The sequence below is a fragment of the Calonectris borealis genome, chromosome 23 (genome assembly GCF_964195595.1).
Source record: "Calonectris borealis chromosome 23, bCalBor7.hap1.2, whole genome shotgun sequence".
Taxonomy (NCBI): Eukaryota; Metazoa; Chordata; class Aves; order Procellariiformes; family Procellariidae; genus Calonectris; species Calonectris borealis.
Window position 1 is genome coordinate 6,748,300 of NC_134334.1, and position 22,172 is coordinate 6,770,471.

Here is a 22,172-nt window from a genome sequence, read left to right on the forward strand (position 1 = left end):
CTCGGCTTTTTTTTATGGCATCCAAACACTATCCATCCAGCACATTCCCACCTCTTTTTTCTGCAGGCATCCCCAGTTGCTAGCTGGCCTGTTGTGCACCTCCAAGGGTCGCAAGCCATTAAAGTCATTTTAGAAGTGGGATGTGCCATCTTTGTTGGGCAAAAGAGTCATTTGCCACCATCTTTCCCTTTTAAATGGCATCCATAAAGCCACACAGACAGGAGAGTCTGGTAAGACACAGATTTGGAGCCACCTACCAGAAGTGGTTAGAAAAGTAGAGGGGACATTTAGCTATAGAATACAGGTTTACGAAGTACACGCACCACATTGTATGTGTTCAGCCCTGGTGCATCAAAGCCAGGAGACAAACCCTTGCGATCGAATGGGTAAAAGTTAAAGAGTTGCCCATTTTGGGTCTCCAGTGAGATGGAGGCAGAGCCCAGGTGCAGAACACATGGGAACTCCTTGTCAAAAACAACTTGGAAAACACGATCTTCCAGGTGGTGGAGCTTGATTGTCCGGTACTTTTCAGGAATCAGCTCTTCCACGTGAGGCCCAAACTGCTGCATGACCAGCACCCCACCAGCTCCAACTTTGATCTCATAGAAAGTCAGGTTGGAATAGGTATAGTAGCCAACATAAGGCGCTGGACTTGGAGGAGGAATCAAGCTTTTCTCTGCCTCTCTGAACGCCGTCTCCATGGCAGGAATAAGATACTCATATGTCTGAGTCACAATATCTCCACCCTGAGGCCTGGGCCCTGCCATCAGCACAATGAAGCTCAGGCGGAGCTTGGGGATAAGAGAGAAAGTAGCTGAATAACCGTCGAGGTCTCCGTCTTTCCTAATGACATCATATCCCAATTGCTCGTTAATCTCCCAGGGTGTGCCAGTCTTGTTAGCAAAGTATTCAGTGGAGCACTTAAACAGAGGGGTCAGCATCATCTTCACTGTGTCAGGCTCTAGGAGACGACGGTGGTAGGTGCCTAAGAAGACCATTGCCAGCTTGGCAAGGTCAGCAGCTGTGGAGTACATCTGGCCAGAAGGCCTGTACCAGCCGAGGTCATAGAGAGGGGCTGGCTGCCGGCTGCCGTAGAAACCCACGGCCATCTGGGAGCGGATGGGTGGCGTGATGTCGAAGCCAGTGTCCTCCATGCCCAAGCGGTCCAGGATGTTCTCCGAGATCCAGCGCTGGTATTGCCCCTCAGCTGCATGGTCGGCTAGCACGTGCGCCATCAGCGAGAAGGCCAAATTGCTGTAGTGGCATCTGACAAGGAAGAGGAATATATCTGGATCAGCCTTACCTCAGTGATACGGTGTGGGCATGACTATGCAAAAACAGTGGCTAGGTCTCTCTTCTCTGGGGAAGAAATCTCATTTTATCAGGTGACATGCTAAAGAGAGAGGAGAGATGAAGGAGGGACAGAGAAAAACTGAACGTTGTTGCCTTGATTTGATGTTAAGTCGAGAAAGAGAAATCTCTTACGGGAACATCAGCAGAGCTATTTAACGGCTATGTACAGAAAGAGAGCTGGAGATGGAAAACCAAAAAAAAAAACTTTATGCAAAAGCCTATATATTTGCATATTCTGACTTAGTGTTTACAATTGTTCACCAAAGAATATCTCCATTCTTTTTAAAAGCAGAGTTGAGAGTTACAGTGCTTACCTTAAAGGTCTCAAAATCCCAGGTAAAAGCCTCTTTGGAGATTTAATGTGGTACAATCACTTAAGCACCTAAGCCACCTTAAGATGGTAAAAGCACTTAAAAAGCACTTCAAAGTCTACAAAGCAGCAATGTTGAGTCATTAAAGACACCTGAGTGCTTCAGTCTTTAATATCCATAAAGTGATTTAAGTCTTTATACTTGAATGAAGTTTAATGACATGAAGACATGAATGGGCAACTTTTTTTTGAACACAATTTTCAAAATTCATGATGTTTTCAACCTTGCTCGTTTTTCTTTTTTTTAATTGTGTGAAGCCACACATCTCACTGAGGCCTATTTAGATCATAAATTTGGTACCACATCAACAATTTCCAACCCAGCTGAATAAAAGCAGGATGAGCATATATATTTCTACCCCAGGAATAAATACATTCTGGATCTAAAATTTTATATCTGAAATGGAGCTGAATTTCAACATACCCAGAAAAATATGTTAAAATTTCTATATCAATGAATGGAAATTTCCTTTTCAAAAATGACCTGTTAACTGTGAAGTATATCCAAGAACAGGGAGACAGAGTTAAAACTATCAACATGTCAAGTAATAAGGTGTTGAGAGACTATGAGTGGGTATCCTTAATGGTGTATCTTAATGGTGAGGATAATATAAATACCAAAGAAGATGATGGTATTAAAGTCTTAAAATCCTTTAAGGAACACCCATTGTAACCTCCTACATGACATGGGACAGAACTAATACAAGGTTGCCATGATCGAGCCATTGAGTTTTCTAAGCTTGCAGACTTCAAGCCATGGTGAATCCTCAGCAACCCTAAGCAAATTATTTCAGAATGTAATTCCATTCCCTAAAAATTTTGCAGACTTAGAAAGTTTTTCCCAGTTAGTCTGAATCCTTTCCCTCGCTTGCTGTCCACTGGATCTTCTTCATATTTTTGAGTGTTTGCAACTCAGGTAATAGACTTTTCACAGGCTATATAAATTGTAACAAACATTAATAGAACTTATAGATAATCTAGAGACATGCAAATCACTCCAGAGGTAGCATGATTTTAAGTGAAATCTATGATGATTTAAACCAATTAAATTAACATGCTTTTCCACTCTCGAAAATCTGCATCTTCCACAATTTAAGGCTCATTGGACCTAAATATAGCAGTTTAATTTGCCTCACCTAGGCTTCACACTCAGGCTCTATACACATTAAAAAAACCCTGGCACCTCTGACAGTCACTCCTGCCAGCCTAAGACAAGTGTATGGGTAGGTGGCTGAAGCTCCCTTTAAGAATGGTTGTCTTTTATCCATTGGCCATGGAGACTGCAGGTGGGGCTAATATATGTGGGGAACACAAACCCAGATCAGAAGCTTGTAAGTGAATATATCTGACCTGGTTCCTGGATCAGCAACCAAGACATCATCTTTCAGGAGAGCTAGAGCGTCTTGTGTGTTGCCCTTCCACAGCAGACTGGTAGATCTCAGCCTCCTGGGCAGACCTGTGCCATGGAAAAGAGAAGTTAACAATTTGAGACAAATCATGGTCCAGGAAACTTTGAGTCTGGCGAAGAGAGCGCAAAAGGCAAGATTCAATGGCAAGATGGAAACAACGATGCACACATGTGCTTTATACACATGGCAAATGTGCGGCAAGGACCCGTTCATACTGGACTGCAGGACACGGTATTCCAGTCATGGACCACTGAATCTGGGTAAAGTAAGTCCTACCCCAGCACCAACTCGGGGTTGCTACATTTGAGTAAAAATACCTTGGTGAATGATTAAAAAACCCCTGTATCCCCAAGTGTATTTTGGAAGAGAAGGGCATATTGGGTGTTGGGAAAATCCCCATCCATATTTTCATGCGACTGTATTCCCTTGACTACAAAGGTGTGCTACAGCCCCTTTAAACAGGTTTTTGTTCTTTATGCTTGCTGCAGAGGGCTTGAACTTCTCTGAACCATTCCAGGCTTGGCCTAAAGTATTTTTAGCTTTTTTTTTTGAGCTTTAGCAACATTTATTCAGGGTTTCTGAATGTAGAAGACCTGAAGTTCTTTTCACTTTTAATTCCACAACACTGAACATGGATTACCTAAAAACTTTTGGCCAGGACTTTCTAAAATGCCGCAGCTCCTTTGCACAGCATCTACAGCTCGCCAAGCGCAGAACTTGGATTACATCTGGAATGAAATCCTCATTGCAGTTTACAGCTGACTTTGATTTAGAGGTTAGGAGAAAATCAGGAAGGGTACATGACAGAAAAATGACTTGCAATCGTCTGCTCAGTGAGCATGTGCTTAATCACGGCAAAGCTGAATGAGGCCCTATTCTTTTGTAGCAGCAACACGTGTTTTTCTCAATTGGCCTGACCTTGGGAATTGAACTGGAACAAGAGGACTTTTTCTGCTTCTGGTCTGTGGTTATTTGTGCAGCTTAATGACCAGATAAGAGATGCACTGAGCATCTTCCAGTAGAAAATAGGCTCCTTCATTTCCTACTTGCCACAATGGCAGCAAAGAAAATGTTGCAGCAGTGGGAGAGCTCACCAGCACCATGCCCAGCAGTGCGGTGTCTGCTTTGAGGTTCACTAGAAATGATAAACCAGAGAATGAGTGAGCATAACGGAAAATCCACAGTCACCGAATTATATCTCATCGGCTGCTAGTTGATGTGACAAGCATGCTGTTAATAATTTACAATAGCAGCTCCTACTGTCATTCATATATATTTGAAAATCACAGTCTTAACAAGCTGGAACTTCCCTCTAGCAATGTACCCATCAAGTGTTGAGAAGAAAAATCTTTGGAGTTACTTTTGTAATATGCAATGTAGAAAAGCCCAGATAATGAGGATATATTATAGATCAGTTTCCACTGGAAGAATTTAGATGAAAAACACTTTACAATACGTCATGCAGTGGCTTTGATCGTGAAGCTAAGCAGAACCTATTCCTTTTTGGTTTTTGAAAGACAGGAAATGTAACATGTGACCTCAACATTCATTTGATTTTCAGTCGGGATTTTGAAACTGTGCTTCTCCTGTACTAAATTGTCAGTGTCCAAACTGGTTGGTGTGCCCTGCTGGTCTGGTCTGGGAAATTCGGGCCACATTCTAAAAAAAAAAAAAAAGACAGAGGAACGTAAAAGGAGCTAAGCGGGGGCACAAATCCAGCACAGTGATGGAAGCGATGGAATGGCTGCACATTACAAGCAATGATGCTATGAGCAGGAACACTTTTAACATACACTTCCTACAAGTATTTCTAGGGCATGCCTCACACCTCGCTAGGTGACAGGGAACTGCAGCAGCCCCAGCACACGCTGCTCCTGCAAGGAGCAGCCAGACCTGCTCCAGGTGCTCCTGAGAGTCAGAGAGGACCAGGCAGCGTTGATGCCCCTGAGGACATCATCGGGCTGGCTGGAGCAAGAGCTTGTCTGCAGGGAGAGGGGCTGGGCAGGGTTGTGCACGCACCTTTCTTTCTGCCTTCTGCTTGCCACTGGCCACTGTGGGTTGTTTGTCTGTTTGTCTCCAGGTTTCAGTCACATCGTTCCTTTTTGGGGAACCCTTATTTTGATATTGGCTTTCTTCAGGTGATGCTGTACCCTGTCCTGAGGTACTGCAATTTGCCTACATGCTATTCTTAGGTCCTAATTTTAGGGCATTTATTCCAATCTGGAATAACGCAGGTGCTACGGAGTTTAATCAAAATGCCACATGAGCTATCAGCACAGTCTCTTTGGCCATTAAATTCTGGAATCTCCCAGTCAAATATTAGCAGCTTTATTTCTGAGAAAGGTTAAAGTTCTCCTGAGTCCTGTGAGCTCCTTCTACCTTAATGTGAGAGTTACCCAATTATGAAGGTAGCAGCAGATTAATAGTCTTCTGCCAGCAAGTACAAAGCTATTAATAGCTCAGGAATCCCAGATCAGGAACCACACTGACAGCTAAATTTAGCTCAGTGATCAGGGTCTATCTGTTCAAAGCAAAGAGGTTTGGTGCCACTTCGACCCTCAACTCTACATCTCAGAAAAATGAGAGCACTCTGGGCAGGAGTACAAAAAGCTGTTATGCAATTGGAGCCTGATTTCAGGCCATTCTACTGTGTTGAAAGAAATAGATATTCACCTTGCATGGGAAAAACAATTCCCCAGCCCACAGTGCAGCTTGGCCCCTTTCCTAGCAGCTGGCCTGGACAAGAGTTTCCTTTTAGCAGTTCATGAAGCTGCTGACAACTTGCTTCCAAGGGTCCTGCCTGACCTCTGGGCAGTGCAAAGGTGCAGGGTCCATACTGGGAAATGATCTCAACAACAACCTTTTTTATCCCTGGCGTATGGTCTGTTCTCTCTGTGGTCTCGTTCCAGTGGCATAGTGGTGGGCAGAGGGCAAGGAGGCAGCAGTGTGGTCTCACCTGAGAGCTGGCTGGCCATTCTGCGCAAGGTAACAGGTGATGGCTTAAGTGACATTGAGCCTTTTTCCAAAAAAATCATCCCGTCTGCTGTGTATCTCTGTTCTGGTTCCTTGAGCCTTCCCAGAGGGTTCTTAATAACAAAGTTCGGGGCGTAACGTTCCAATGGGTCATCAAGAGATGTGACTTTTCCTTCCTCCCACATTTTGTACAACATAATGGTGGGAAAGATCTTGGAGATACTGGCAATTCTGTTAAGGAACAAACATTTATAGAAATTAAGCATTAAGAAATCCATGAATTAAGAGGAAAGATAGTCAGTACATGAGATCACCCAACTGACCCACTGTCTGTAGCTTTACATGCAACACCTTTGCTAATTCAGAAGGGAATGGCTAAAATGCAGGTAAAAAGCTTGAATTAATATCCTTAACTCTGGCCTTTATGGACTGCAACATAACCTTCAGCAGTATCTCCCCAATAGTGCAGTGGGCTACAGAACTTTTTCTGTTCACTTAGTATTCATAAGATGACATATTTTGTAAACTATTGCTTAGTAAATACCAGAACAAGTTGCAAGTAGTTTATTGGAATTTTAAGGTTAAAATGCCATAAAGTTTTACATTTCATATTCAGAGTTGATATTCGGGTGGCTTCCGAACAGAGTCAAATTTACAAAAGGTCTTCTGGAACAGGAGTTCGGTTCTATTTTGTTGGTTTTCAGAAACAGGGCCATGATTAAGAGGGACAGCTGGGGGCATGAGTATTGTGCGTTAGAGGTGAAATTCTTGGACCTGCGCAAGACAGCCTAGAGCAAAACCATTTGCCAAGAACACAATTAATCAAGAATGAAAGTCAGAGCTTTGAAGACAATCCGATACTGTCGTAGTTCCAACCGTAAACAATGCCAACTGGCGGTAAATTTTTTTTCGGGTGTCTCTGTGGCGCAATCGGTTAGCGCGTTCGGCTGTTAACCGAAAGGTTGGTGGTTCGAGCCCACCCAGGGACGGGTTCCCCTTTCCCTGCCCACGGCAGGGGGGTTGGAACGAGATGACCTTTAAGGACCCTTCCAACTCAAACTGTTCTCTGATTCTGGAAGAAATAGCATGCGGTCACCTCCGCCGGGATTTTACCACGAAAAAATCACAGCTGGTGAAACTTTCCAAAATTGTTTATTCTGAGTACAACATTTGATAGTCAGAGTGCAGCCCATATGTTTCATATATAGCACAGTTATAAATCACTGAAAATAGATCTTTAAAGGAAATAAACACTTCCTTTGTATTTGTTCTTGTTTTTTTTTAACAGACACTAAGAGCTTGATTCTATCTTCATCTAAAAAATAATGGCAAATATGGCTTTGACTTCACTGGGAGAATGAATAAGCATACAGGTCTCCTTTATGTGTTCAGTAGATTCTCTTCCCAAACCCCAATTTTTGGTAGGCTGAACTTTTTTTTTATCCTATGCCACAGTCTCCTCGCTGTTCACAAAATCTGTGCTAGCTCTCAGTCTTCAGATTTGTGCCCTAGGCATCCTCAAATCATGGAGACTCCTATGTAAGGAGTGGTGTGTTTTCAGGTTCTTCAGGACGGTCACTGCTATTCTAATTTAAAATATTGTCAGAGCAAATTAAAAATAAAAAATAAAATCCAAAGGAAACAACTGAGTAAGCCACAAGCATATGATAATTTAGGGACTAGCTGAAGTATTGTCTCACAAAGTGTCAGTGTAACCCACAAGAGGTTTCTGCAGTGGACTCGAGCCAGTAGAAGATGTGGTTTGTGACAGTGGCTCTATTCCCAGATATCAGATCTCCATATGCGTATCTGCTCTTTTTCTAGCTCTCACGCCTGCGATACATCTGTCTCACCTGTAAATAGTGTATTCATTGGGCACCACTGAGGAGGGGTCCGAACCATTCTTCTTCCCGAAGTTGCCTGTCCAGAGCACAGTGTCATTGTAGATAACAATGGCAGACATGGCAGGGAGACCAGAGCTATGAATCTTTTGGCGCAGCATCATATCCACCTGGAGAATGATGGGAAATTATGAATTTCCAAATGAAGAATCTTATAACGCATCTAGTCTGTAACAGGCAGTAGAAGACCCAGACCACCAGCCCTCCTTACTTCCAAGCACTTGAGAGTGAGTTTTTCAAATGTGTTTTGGCAAAAGAAGATGTTTTAACTGTACTGTTCCTTTGAATTGCTTATGCTGACTTATCCAGTATCTTTCTTTCAGTCAACATGTCCACCGTGTAGAAGAATGTGGTGCTCATCCTTGTAATACCTGTGATGCCTATATGATTAAAAACAAATGCTAGAACCTAATAATTGTAATTTCTTCCTTTTTAAATTGTACTGTGCACATCTGTTCTTTGCACTGGTATTTTAGGTTCAAAATGAGAAAAAGCTTCAGACTTTTCAAATATCCCATGACACTTTTCATGCCATGAAACATGCTAGAGCTTAGACTTCTTTTTAAACTGCAATCTGAGAAACAGCACTGAGCAACTGGAGGGCTGTGATTGCTCTTCGCTCCCTGTTGTGCCAGGGTTGTGTAGACCTAATCAGCCAGCTGTGCTCCACCCACCTCCTGCAAGCAGAATGCATCGGTCTTGCTCTTGTATGACTTTTTCAAAGCTACGTCATCATCGTGCATAAGTTATCTTTTGCACAGAAAGGTTAAGACATAAGAAAGACCTTCCAAGCCCAGCATCTAAGACAAGAAAGGCCAAGCCGAGTCATGTCCTCAGGGCTTCTTCACTGGATGGACTGGTGAAGTCCACTGGTGAAGTGCACTGACAGCCAGCAGTGGAAACATCCAACTTGTGCCAAGTCCTTCCCTAGTGGTTCTTTGCCCTCCCCTCCCCATGTGCCAGTGGCCCATCTAGTGTGGTTAGGTACGTCAGCACCTGCAGAGAACAGACTGGTCTCATGTCAGCAAGCATGGTCCTCCTTAGAGTTTTCTCAGAGAGAGTCTGGCACGTAGATCTGCCTGGACCTGCAGAAAGTTGACAGAAATACATGACGCTCTTCTAGACTCGAGTGCCATTGGATCCAATACTCAGCGTTTGGATTTGGCCACTAGCAAGACTCTTCTGAGGAAAACGTTGGCCTTTCTGATAAGCAAAGGTATTTATCCTTAGAAAAGAACTGGTTCCTTAAGCGTCATGCATGAGTGAATGTCACTCTCCTGTTTCAAGCTGCCATGGGCTAGGAAAAAGTCCTCCCCTGTATGCAATATAATCGCATCTGGTACTGTCCAGAGTCCCAGTTCCAGGGTCCCTGGCCTGGCGCAGGATGGTAGTTGGTGTCAGGTAGTGCAAGATCTTTAGTGTGGGTTCGAGCGTCCACAGACTTAGGCAGAACCTAAGGGCATCTGAAGATACAATTTTTGAGGTGCTGGTGCCTGAGCCCCCTTCAAATACCTATGTCTTCCTATGCATCTAGCGTTCAGGTTCTCTGTGCTCTATTCCATCTGCAAAATAGGAATAGTTTCACCGGCCTACTTCAAAGAAGTGCTTGGATGCTTCATTTCTGAGGAGCACAAAGAAGGGAGGTTAGATGACTCTCTGATGGACACTCAATGTTCTGCACATTCCCCCACCTCTCTGACTAATCCTAATTGAATAATAAACTACCTCTCTACAGTAACCCCAGAGACAGCGACAGAGACTTCATGAAAGTGAATGTGAAGTGACAGCAATCGAAATTCAGTGTAGATAAAGCGGTGTGCGTGCAGGAAAACAACCCTAACTTCACAACACATGCACACAGATGGGCAGCGAGCTGGTCATTAGCACTCAGGAACAAGACATTGGGGCTATGATGGATGCTCCTATGAAAACATTTGCTCAGTGCCCTATGGCAGAAAAAAAGGTAAATCAAATATGAGGGATTATTAGAGAAGTAGCATAAAATAAAAGAGAAAATGCCATTTTATGACTGTATAAATCCCTGATCCACTTGCACCTTGAATACTGTACACAGTACTGGTTTCCCTCATCTCCGCAAGGGTATGTTAGAGCTGGAAAAGATTCAAAAAAGGGTAAAAAAAATTATCAGAGCTGTGGGACAGCTTCTATTATGACTAATTAAGCTACTCATGAGAAAGAGACAAATGAGAGGTTATATTATATGATAGAAGTCTACAAATTCAGGAGTCTCCTGTCAGAGCATGGCTGTCCTTATGGTCCATACAGTCAAGGCAACGCTGCAGTATTTCCTCATTGCAAACAGAGCCCACCAGAATTTCAGACAATGCTAAAATTTCAGAGACAGTGTATCATACTGAGGAAAAGCAGGTCTCTCATTCAGATGCAGGTCCTCTTCCTCTTCCCCTTCATTCCCTTCCTTGAAGTTACCTACAAGTAGCTTTTCAATTTTTAAATGGTGGCATGGGGAAAGCCAGCAAAGCAATAAAATAAGGAATTGGCAGTCACTGATGAATGGGAACTAGTTACAAGTCACCTACTTCCCAGGACATGAGGGCTGCCTAACAGTAGACAAGATGCCAAGAGCCATCATTTTGTGCTGATGTAGGCTCACCAGACCCTCTGATGGTCAAGTAATAATGTTTCTTCATCATAGCTTACCCTTTGGATAAGATAAGTGCTTACTGACTTGTTCTATGAAGTCTGACTATGTTCAGTGAAGGAGATTTATATACCCATTTCTAGATTCACATGTTCTCCACCTCCCTGATTTCCCACCTCCTTCCCCAGAGATGCTCAGGGGCAAAATACATATTCTCCCCTTTACACCTTCAGAAAAGCAGTCATGAGCTCTGTCTCCCTCTGCTCCCTTCTCCTCACAGACCTTCTCTAATGCATCCTTCAGAATGGGGATTGGGTGGTCCAGCGGTACTGGTTCAGGGTAGCGGGGGCACATCTGCACAGCTTCTGATCTCACTTGCATCACAGATGGGCCTGGAAAACATTTCAAAGATACCATATGTGACTTGAATAGACACACTAACACGCTTTAACCTCATCCAACGGTCAGCACTAGCTTTCTTGCTTGTGTTGTCCAAAGCTGAAGGACACTTCTGCATAGGCAAAGAGACAATCTTGAATTGTTTCTATCTCTTTGGGGAAATGTCCACATGGGGAGAGAGGTGTTTATTGGTCTCACAAATTTCATAGAATCATAGAATCATTTAGGTTGGAAAAGACCTTTAAGATCATCGAGTCCAACCGTGCCAAACAATGCCAAGCTTAAAGATGACTACTCACTGGGCTCCACCTTGGGGAGGCTGTACTGCCACAGAAAGCAGCCCGTCATTGCAACAGACAACAGGAAGAAGATGATGACCAACACGTGAATCCACTTCACCTCCATAACTGTGAGCTTGAGGAGGCTCCGGCTGCTGGATGCCTGCTGTAAGCAGAAAAGAGATGATTTCAGAGAGAGAAAAACTGCCTCTCATGCATACCAGCTAGGTGAAAGAGGCGCACACCACATCGGAGAATAAAGCTACTGCTGGGACATGGACTAATTCCAGTACTATTGCGGCACCAGAGCTGGGCATACCAGACCACATTGAGTAACTGGAACCAGAGATGACTTCTCGTCTTCCAGTGAGGTTTGCAAGATGTTACTCTCCTTACCTTGTCGGCCTTGTTGGTTCTTGTAGAAGAAAACCATCCACTCCTGCCTTTTCCCCTCCCTGGAGGTGAACATCATCAGCCCAGGCTGGCAGGATGCTGTTACAGCTCTCATTTCCTCCCTTCTCAACTGTCATGACTTATTCCTGGATATCTTTCCAACCCCTTTTTTCCAGAGTCCAGCATCTGTTCATGGCAGCCACCAGCCAGATCATCTGAGCAGATCCAGCTTTTATAGATGAATGATGGAATTTTTCACCATGTACTGCCCTTACCCCTCTATTTTGTGCCTGTAATTCCCATTATATCATGTACCATCTGTAAGCTTGGCATTTACAGATGCCATGTTTTGGAAAATTGGCTAATATTTTGGGTTTGTGCAGCTCTCACAACACTGGAGACCATCCAGGTTGGTGATACTACCATATAAATGTTGAAGAAAAACAAGGAACAGATGACAAATGATTAGGTGCCTAAGCATGAGCTGTGCTCTTTCACTGACTGTAGGAGGTCAATAGGGTGCTTTTGAAAGTTTGGCAATTAATGTTATAAAACATATGGCCTGCCATTTGCATCCAATATGGTCCACATTCCAAAGCTGTTTCAGGTTGTAGGATAGACAGACTAAAATACTCCCTTTAGATTTCCACATGGCCCTTTCTTTCTTTTTTAAGATACAAGATAGTTCATGAAAAAGCTTCTGCAAGTCAACTGAGCCTTGTCCTCACACAAGGGAATCTGCAGAGCCACTTCCAGACTTGTACGTAGCTTTGTGGCTCTGTAAGGATCCAAATGGGGAATTTAGCCCCTGCTGAAACTCAAGGTTGCAATTCCACTTTCTGTACAATAACAGAAATACGTCACAATTATTTCTGAAGCCCTTTAGCCTGTTCAGGCATTCCCACATAAATCTGTGAAGGCAGCTTTCTTCAGGTTCTTCCATAACACAGTTAAGACTTCAAGGAATGCTTAAGACCATACAGGTGCCTGCAGACCCACTCAGACCTGAGCCTGCCAGAGCACACATACAGTCCATATTCCAGCTATCAGACTAAGCGACACGCGCTCCTAAATAGGGGAATGCCATTTTGACACCAAAATCAGCTTGGTTTAGATATACCAGCTTCATACAGTGCCTTGGTAGGCAGGAGATCGTATCCACACGAGGAGCAGGCTGTGTATTGAGATCTCTCTAATCCTGGCACGCTGAAGCCATGCTGGCAGGCTTCACTTTATGCTGAAGGATGTTGCCTAGAGCTGCAATGAGATGCTGTTTTCCTGCAGCAAGGAGTGGGATAGGGCCCTTTTTGCCCTGGAGTAGTCATGGGGTGACTTTCTTGGATTTAGTCCCATCATAACAAGGTGACTCCCCACCAGCCTGCAGTTCCTCTGACCATTTTTCTGCCTCTTTCCTTGCTTCACTGAGAAACCCCGATTCCTGGGTCCCTAAAAGCAGGGTGAAAGGAAAAGATTTTCTGGTATATGCCTCATCTCGTGACCTCCAGACTCCCTAGACCACTAACCGAGGACCCAAAGATGCCAACACTGAACTCTCATCCTTTAGTCCAAACTCCCCTTTACCTCCTGTGGATGATGAGTGCCCTGAATGTCTCTTCCGTTCTCTGACCCATGATCTAGTGGCAATGCAATTAAGCCGTGGCAATGCTCTGAAACTAGAGATATGGATCTGTCTTTTATTGATGGGGCACCAACTATGCAAAAGAGTGAGGAATAGCCATCACCCTGAGGAGATGCTCTACCCTCTAAGCTATTTTTCAGGAAAAAATACCACTCTCTTCTGGGAGACTGTCAGACAAACAGATGGATAGATACCTACACCAGATAGATACCTAGACAGACTCCTGACACTTCCCACTCCAGGACCTGTCTGGTCTCACCTCCCTTTCAACTGGTTTCTCCATCTCACGTACATTGCTCAGTGACCGTCACTGCTAACAGCATAAACACACCAAGGCAGGGGGAGGGAGGCTACCAAGCACTTAGACACATGCAAATGAATGCAAACACATGCAGGAACAAGTGCACACACCTTCCCATGGGTAGGTTAGCTGTATTCTGTGTTTTTCCCCCCGAGCTTTGAAAAATTAGGATGTAGGGAGGGAAGAAATGGGGATTTCACGTAGACCACCCAGGTACGCTGTCCTGCCCCACCATGCTCACCTAGGCAGACTACCACAGACCCTGCGAGCCAGGCACATCTTAACACCGGTTAGGGAGAGCAAGAAAGAGCCCCAGTCCCCTGCACATACCATCGCCAGAAGCCGTCTCAGTCCCAGAGGCTGTCGTCAGGTGCCTCAGCATACGCGTACCGTAACAAAACCACACCGTCTGATCTCAGCCCCGGGAAGGCGGGTGCAGAGCGCCTCGCCATGCTCCTAAACGCAGCTGCTTATCGTGGGCAGGTGCTGCTCAGTCATTCCGGCTGAAGTGGCCGTTTTTAGCTCCCCAACAGTCCTGCTCCAGGTTTCCCTGTCCATTTGACCCATTCAGACCCTCCAGAAAGTGCTGCTGACCTCCCCTGGGCAAGGAGATTAAGTGACGGGAACAGAACGGCATTTGCTCTTAGGAAAGTGCCTGAGCGATTGAATGTTAATTCTTCCTAATGCTTCTCTGCCGTGTGTGTGAATCACAGCTGAAACCATGAGGGCTTCGCAATCTATTTATAGCAGCTTCATCTCCTCCTGACATCTGAACAGGAGGCGATTAACTCATGAGATGGACAGCCCCTGCGTGCCTCCAGCCGCCGGCCCTGGGCGGGCTTGGGAGGGGGCAGGCTGGGCTGTTTGCAGGAAGGGGAGGTGGGGGGGCTTAAGCCAGGAGCTCAGGCACTCTCTGGGCTTAATCCTAAACAGCCTCCTGGAGTTCCCCCCACAGTGACAGACATTCCCAGCTAACAGGCTCACTAGACATAGATGGAGCTGGTATTTTCTTTTCCCATAGCTGCTGGGGACTCTGAAGGATGGTGGAAGGTTGTGATTTGCATGAGGTGAGCCTTACCCGCAGCTGTAACACATCCATGGCTGCTCAGAAGTCTCTTCTCATCCCCTGTCTCCACAAACAAAAGGCTCATAAAACCTGTGATGAAGAGAAACAAAAAGTTAGTGCAGGAAAAAAATGGAGTCAGAGCAAGGAGGGAAGCCCAGAGTAACAAAGCCCAGCTCAGATAAGCAGATCAGCAGGGAGGGACTGGTTTTGGATAGGGAGATAAACCACAGTAACCACATGAGATAAGTCCCCAGTAACACCTTCCCTCTCTCTACCTCTGGTTTGGCAGCACCTTGTCTTTACTGCAAGGGCTGGACCCAAGCTCTGGGACTCGCCAGGGCTTACGGCCATCCTCGTCCCACCTCCCAAGCACAAGGAACTAGGGCTTTGAGGCTTTCAGGACGGACACATTTCTATTGTGCCTGCTCTGCAGGGTCCTTCCAGCCCTCTCCCTGGCTTCTCAGCCTTGCTCCCTCTATACAGCCAACGCCACCCTCCTTAGTCTTAGGAATCACAGACACAGGCAAGAAACTGTACGACAGATTTGGAAGTGCCAAGATAATGGCATGGCTGCCATCTCTCCCATAAAATCTCCCTCTTGTCTTGCTACCTGGCAGCGGCAATTCAATAGGCAACCCCCCCCATAAGAGCTCTTACCTTGCTGTTACCCTCCAGCTTCCAGCGCTGATGAATTTGGGGCTGTCCCGGAGCTACAGATGTTAAGAGCATCTGAAGCACTAATCCCACCAGTCAGCCTCTCTGAGCACAGATTAATCGGCCATGCCTCACCCCTCCTCAAGCAATGCAGCATCTGTCCAGGGATGCAGCCAAAAGGGAGTATTGCTGGTGATTTCATGGCTCAAACAATAGAGCAGAGTGGAAAATGGGGAGCTGGGGAGGAGGGTATCCTTAACACACTGGGAGCTGGAAATGTTAATAACGAACTGCCGTTACCATGTAAAGTACATTACAAATGCTCTCCAAAGAGGAGGGCATGGTCATGCCCCCAGTTATGCACCAAATCCAGGGGGATTATGCACCTCAGGGGTCCTGCCATCCTATTGCCTTCTTCAGATGGTCACAGGTAAGGGTATTCTCGTCAATACCCTCTCTTCATTTCAGTAACTCCAGTAGTGGCCCAGGCTCTGACAGGGCTCAAAATACTCAAGTGGGGCCTCTGCAGCCATGTGCCTCTGCCCCAGAGTTGTGCCCATATTTTGGTGAATGGGGCTGCAGGCGACCTCCTTACTAATTAGAGTAGATCAAGCTCCTCACAGTTTTGTTGATCCTCATTTCTGGGAACTCCTATTTCCTTCTGTCCCTGCCACCAACCTTCCTATGCTTTCCTGCACAGTCTGTGCAGTGATCTTCCCTCAAAGCTGAAGAGAAGAAGTGCACATGTAGGTAACTCATGCACTTTACATGGAATGACACATTGTCATCCCATTCCTTCTTCATTTTCACTCCATTTTTGCAGAGTTCATTAAAAAGATTGGAGTTATTCAGTCTCCAACACAGTGTGATTTGCAGCAATTCACTCGTTATCCCCGTATTTCTTGACCTTCTCTCCAAGAGCCATTGGCTCTGTGCTTTCCCCCCAAAAAGGACCTGCGTACCCACAACCATGATGGAGTCTCCATCTTTCCTGGCTCAGCGGTGTTTCATAAGTTTCACTTTCATGTTTTTCAGTCCCTCCTTGCACCTGAATGGCCTTCCACTGGCTCAGAGAAGGGTCCTACCTTAGAGAAACCTCAAAACGTGGCAGAAGAGGGGTAAGAAGAGCTCGTGCCTGCTCTGTCCTGAGCGGGTTTCCAGGGCAGTCTCTCCCTCCTGGGCTGCTCTCTCAGAGCATCCCTCTGATGCGGAGAGCCACAACCAGGAAGGTAAAGAGCAGTTGTCCTCCCTGCTGCCCGACTGAACATAAACTGCACGTAAGTGGCTGTACACAAAAGATTTTGTGTTTCATAACACCAGTTACAGCAAAGCACCGCAGCCCCAGGCTGCGAAGGTCAATCCGTGAAATGGCTTTGACCTGGAAGCACCCAGGAGCCCAGCAGGATAGGGAACGACCAAAACAGGCAGCCGTGCGAGGGCTTTTTAGGCTTCTCTACCCCTTCAGCCGCAAATCGACACAAAGACCTGCGTGTGTCCCGGACCGCCCCGGCACACAGTCTGGCTGCATCCCTCTCCGTTTCCAGCTCGTTTGGAGCCAGCCCCGCACCGCCGCAATCCCAGGCACTTTGCACAGGGCAGGCTGCTCCTGCAGCAGCGAGCCAGAACGGCCGGCAGACTCTCTGCAGCTAAATTAGTTGGCCAGCCCTGCCCAGAAACAATTTTTGTCGTTGGCACTAATGGGGCTAACGCAGAGACATCGGAAATCAGCAGCGTGAGATATCATCCCCCCCCACACCCCCTTCCCACTGGCAGCATCCTGCTGGGCACCCCATGCATTTCGTTCTTCTAGAATCTCAGTCTTCTCCTTCTTGAGTTCCTCTCCCATCCCCATTTCCCTAGCTGAATTTGGGGGATGTAGCTTGCCATACTGTTTGGGGTATATGCAGAAAGGATTTGGTAGTGAGGGGTTGCAGACGTGGCCTCTGGGGAGAGGTCAGGGGCTGCCTTGTGCTGGTTCCAGTCAGCTCCATAATGGACCCACCAGTGAAGCTGGTGATGCCTCTGTGAAAACATACTTAAGAAAGGGCAGAAAAAGCCATATGGAGGGAGGAGGAAAGAACAAAGTGAGAAACAAAAGAGGTCAGAGGAGGAGGAGGAGGTGCTCCATGGTGGTGCAGATATTCTCTGCAGCCCATGGAGGACTCATACCAGAGTAGATATTCCCTGCAGCCGGTGGAAGGGACCATGCCGGAGCAGGTATTCACACAGCAGCCCATGGGGAACCACTGCAGGGCAAATGGATATTCCTGAAGAAAATGCAGCCCACGACTGGGAGAAAAAACACCTCTGAGCTATTCCTTCACCTGCAAAGTAAATAGGCCCAGTGACTAAGCGGTGAATAATCATGCAGACAGAAGCTCGGGTTTAAAGAGACCCTATCCCACTGCAGGAATGCCTTTTTTCTTGCTCTATGTGTCTGATGATTCAAAACCAACAGAAGCTGTCAGGGTGAAATTTTACCCCAAATACTTGCACATCTCAAATGAAACAGCCTGAGTGGATGAAGCAGGTCCTGAGTAGCTTAAAGAGAAAGAAGGAATTAGAAAATGAACCGAGGCAGGCTCTTGAATGAATGGTGCAGGCACTTTCTGTCTGCCGGGGAGAGCAGTGAGCATGTTTCGGGGCCGTGGGCTCAGCCGCGCTATCATCTCATTATTGGGCTGTCAGTCTTTTAGCAGCGACAAAGGGGAAGCTGCAGCAGGCAAAGCAATTGGCGGCTCTAATTGCCCTCCTCTCAACGCCAGCCTTTGAACCAGCGTGGGGGCGAAAGGGGATTTTCCCCCTTCCCCGGTCCCACATTGCAGAGCTCAGCCAGGGACTCTGTTGTCCCACCGGGTGCCCTTTGTGTCCTACTGGGCACCATTGTCAGCCTTTGTGTCCCATTACCAGCTGGTTCATTTTCTTGGTAGTTTTGTATGGTTGAAGTGAGCTTTGAAAGTCAAAAGATAGAGCAGAGTGCCAAATGGGCTCCGGCTGCACGTTCCTGTATCCAGGCATGTTAGCAACGGCGCGGACTCAGATGGCGATGGAGGGGGTGGCCAGCATTGCCATTTGCTGGCATTGCCCAACTCAGGAATTCAGAAAACAAGAGTCAGAAGCCTCGGAAGAAATATTCAATATTGGAGACAGCCGGGACATGTTTTCAAAGGTTTCTCCAAAATAAGTAGTACAGAGGCGTACTGGTTTTACTCTTTTGTTTAACATGTCATGATCCCATGACCCCAGGATTTGGGAATTTCTTGAAAAACTGTCTATCAACAGATTTGTGATAAAATCAAACAAAAGTCTATAGAAATGGAGAATGCTGCTCCATGCTACAGTATGGGATATACTACATTATGTTCCATGGGGGTTTGTGAGGGCCCTGAGAGCATTAATGGCCCGGACCAGCCTCACCGGGAGCCCCCACCTACATGCCCTGCCTGTTGGCCCAAAGGGCTGCATTTAAGCTCAAGACCCAAGCCTTTAGTCCTTGCCTGAGATACGTTGTCAGACTGCTCGTCCCCAGTGCAGCTGTGCCCATTCCCATGCCCGGCCGTGGACTCCACTGACCCTGACCCTGACATGTGGATTGACATTGGACCTGCCTCACCAGCACCAGCTCTCCTGATGATAGAGACCCTTGATTGAACCTGGCCACGGTGGCTGGTGCTGCTCTGCTCACCTTGCTTGGGTACTGCGGGGCTGGGTCCTGGCTGGGAGGTCCCTGCCCCGCAGACCCTGTTATTGCCCTCGGCTCCCGGTTCCCCTCCCCTCAGGAAGCAGACAGCCCTCTTGCTCCCTGACAAGAGTAAACTCCTTTCAATACATTTGATTTATTTAACGCATTTACAGAAAATACGTTTTTTTCTTCCTCAACGTGCCAACGTGCTGATGCAAAAATATCCTGCTCCTGGAACTGTGCACAGACAGCAAACGTACATGTCCTAGATGCCCCCACCTCACTGAAAATCTGCAGGTCGTTAGCACATGGGAGGCAGTCCAATCTTTCTGCCACTGAAAAACTACAGACTGCCTACTGTGCATTATGAGATTTTTGATAGTTACCTCAATCTGCAGGTCCTGGAGTCATGTGATTAGTATCCACCATTTCAATGAAAACCTCTATTTCTAACCCTCTTGGTTACAACATGAAAATGCCATGCTAGAGCACATTTTAGAAAATAAATGAAAAGCCAGACACTCCTGGCCCCAAAGTGTCATTCATTTCTTTTATGTTTTAGGTCTGCTGATGCTGAAATTGTTTTTTTAAACACTGGGAAATTCCCTCCACTTTCTGGAGCATAACTATGGCAACCTGGCCCATCCCCTTGTCTTCTCTATCTAAAGCTGCACCGAGCTACGCTGCATTTAGACTTTGCGATTCCAGGTATATAAAGAAGTTTAGCATCCCAAGCGGGGATCTTCAGCATGTCTGCTTGAGGGGGAATTTCGCGCTACCAGAAAGACCACTGCTAGCATGGGATCCGTGATGCACAGTGTGTTTGCACTGTTAATAGGACCTCGTGTGAGAGTGAGATGCTCAGAGGCATTCAGTGGCGGTGGCAGTGCTGTCACAGCCTGGGCATCCCTCCAGGCTCTGCCAGGAGCAGCAGAGCCCTGATGTTTCAGGTTTCCTCTCTTTTTCCTCAGTCACAAAGCAAGATGAAGACTTTCTCGTCTCAGAAAGGAAAGGACGAACGTGAATTCCCATCAGTGCTCTCACAACAGAAACAAACAAAAAGGAAGGAAACCAGTAAAACGGAAAGCGTGATAGTTGCCTTATTTCATCCAGCTGCCTTGGGCCTCAGAGAAACTGCTTGTCCCTGAGGATTAGGCCTGATCACATGCCTCTGTGCAAGGACCTTTGCTATATCTACTGCAGATTTAGTTCAGCGGAGAGGAACGGGAGGACCATGGCATTTCCCTGGCTTCCCTTTTGCAGTCTGGTGAGGTGCCTTTGCGCTGCTGAGAGATGCTGGGTTGGCGTCTGGGTGTGCAGCTCCTCCATCCAGGCAGCAGCTGCATCCAGCGGGATTTGCCGCTCTCCCAGTTCCTCTCTGCTGCTGGGAAGATGCAGTGAAGAGACCAAAGCCCAGTGCAAATAGAAGAATGACTCTGTGATGTAAGAACTCCTTCACACCCCATGCCCGGCTCTCATGTGTGCTTTCTCATGGCTTAAAGACACCTTTGTATTTTCTTGGCTCAGCAGGATGCTGTGTTGACTCGGGACACACGAAGGGGTCTGGACTCAGGGCAGAGAGCCCTGACCTGCCACAGGCCAGCAGAGCCCCCAAAGCTCTGCAAAAACCCTCCTGTGCTGGGTCTGAAAGGGGCTTTCCTCAGTCTGTAGAGCAATAGCGAAGCTGCCACCACCCCACATCTGTGCAGATCGCAGCTGGATCCAGCTTTGGCTCCCTTTCCTCTTTCATACACGTCTCAGAAGTCTGCAGGGAAGCTGGATTTTTACTGAGCTGTTTCAAAGCTCTCTCATTAACTGCTTGCCAGCAGCCAGTTCTCTGATAATGGGTATCGCCTCTGGAAATCGCAGCCCCATAGCAACAAGGAGTTTAATGGCTATTATTCCTAAATGAAGGACACAGCTCTAGTAATCCACCTCTTGCCTCTAGGAAAGTCCCTTAGAAAAGATGATTTCCCTTCGCAGGTAAGGCAGAAAAACACACACAATCACAAGTATGTTAAAAAGACACAGCCTGGCAGTGCAATTTTTAACATTTCGAAATATTGCTTTTTTTTTTTTCATGGAGTCAAGTGAAGATATGGGAATCCTGTAGGCATTTTGAAAATTGAAAGGTGCTAATCTTCCTTACAAGAAACCTGATTTCAAGGGCAGGACTCATTTCACCTGATTTCCAACAGAGTCTTTTGGGACCCTGTTCTAGTGCTTGTCCACCTTCAAGTTGAAGAAATTTTCCTGTATGTCCCATCATACAGCAACATGCGCCCATTGCCGCTGTCCTTTTTCTGTGCACCTGAGTCTGGCTCTGTCCTTTCTCCAGCCCCTTCAGGCAGTGGAAGATGCTGTTAGATCCCGCCAGCCTCCTCTCCTCCTGTCAGTCCAAACGCAGCTCTCAGCTCCCCTCATATGTCCTGTGCTCCAGCTCCAACCATCACAGCGATCCTCCTCTGGACCCAGTATGGTTCATCAACACCTCTCCCATACCAGGGTGTGCCAAAAGTGGACATGGGACTCCAAATGTGCCCTCATGAGTGTCCAGTAAATGAGAAGAATCACTTGTTTGTGTTAATACAGCCCAATATTAAGTTAGCCTTCAATGGCAGAAGGGCGCATTCAAGGCAAGGACAGAAAAAGCTGGAAAAACCATGCACGGCTCTTTTGCACCATCCTCATCCAGGCAGGCAGCAGAGGAGACACTGGCTGGGTGCAGTATCCAGCGTACACTCTCCAACCAACCTTCTTCGTCACCAGGGAAATCACAACACCTCTGGGTCATCCTTTTTCCCACGTACAACTCTACTTGGTGAAAGCACCGACATGCTGCAGGCTGGGCCTGGCACGTGAGTGTTTGTGTGTCTGTGACGCCCCGTGCAGGACTGGGCGCATGTGTGGGTGCGGGAGCAGCTGATTGTGGAAGCAGCTTCGTGCAACCCTTGTCCTGGGGTGCACCAGCTCCAGCAGAGAGGACAGGATGCACAGCAACGGTGCCCGACCCCTGTGGCCACCTGCACTCACCAAGACCGATGGCACCGCATGTCCTAAGAAATACACAGCTTGGAAGACCGTGACTGGCTTAGAAATATGAAGTTTCTAAGAGTGTTTCTCTCTGCAGTTGG

The 22,172-nt window shown here is 46.7% G+C and overlaps 1 protein-coding gene and 1 non-coding gene across 2 annotated transcripts; one reads left to right on the forward strand and one right to left on the reverse strand.

Moving 5' to 3' along the window:
• Window positions 1–287: 287 nt before the first annotated feature.
• Window positions 288–14,759, reverse strand: LACTBL1 (lactamase beta like 1). The gene is given in 7 exon segments (XM_075172069.1): window positions 288–1,266; window positions 3,074–3,179; window positions 6,089–6,336; window positions 7,959–8,116; window positions 10,909–11,018; window positions 11,325–11,469; window positions 14,715–14,759. Coding segments are annotated over 7 exon segments (1,791 nt in total).
• TRNAN-GUU (transfer RNA asparagine (anticodon GUU)) lies at window positions 7,021–7,094 on the forward strand. The gene has a single exon. It is a non-coding gene; the product is annotated as a tRNA-Asn (tRNA).
• Window positions 14,760–22,172: the final 7,413 nt, after the last annotated feature.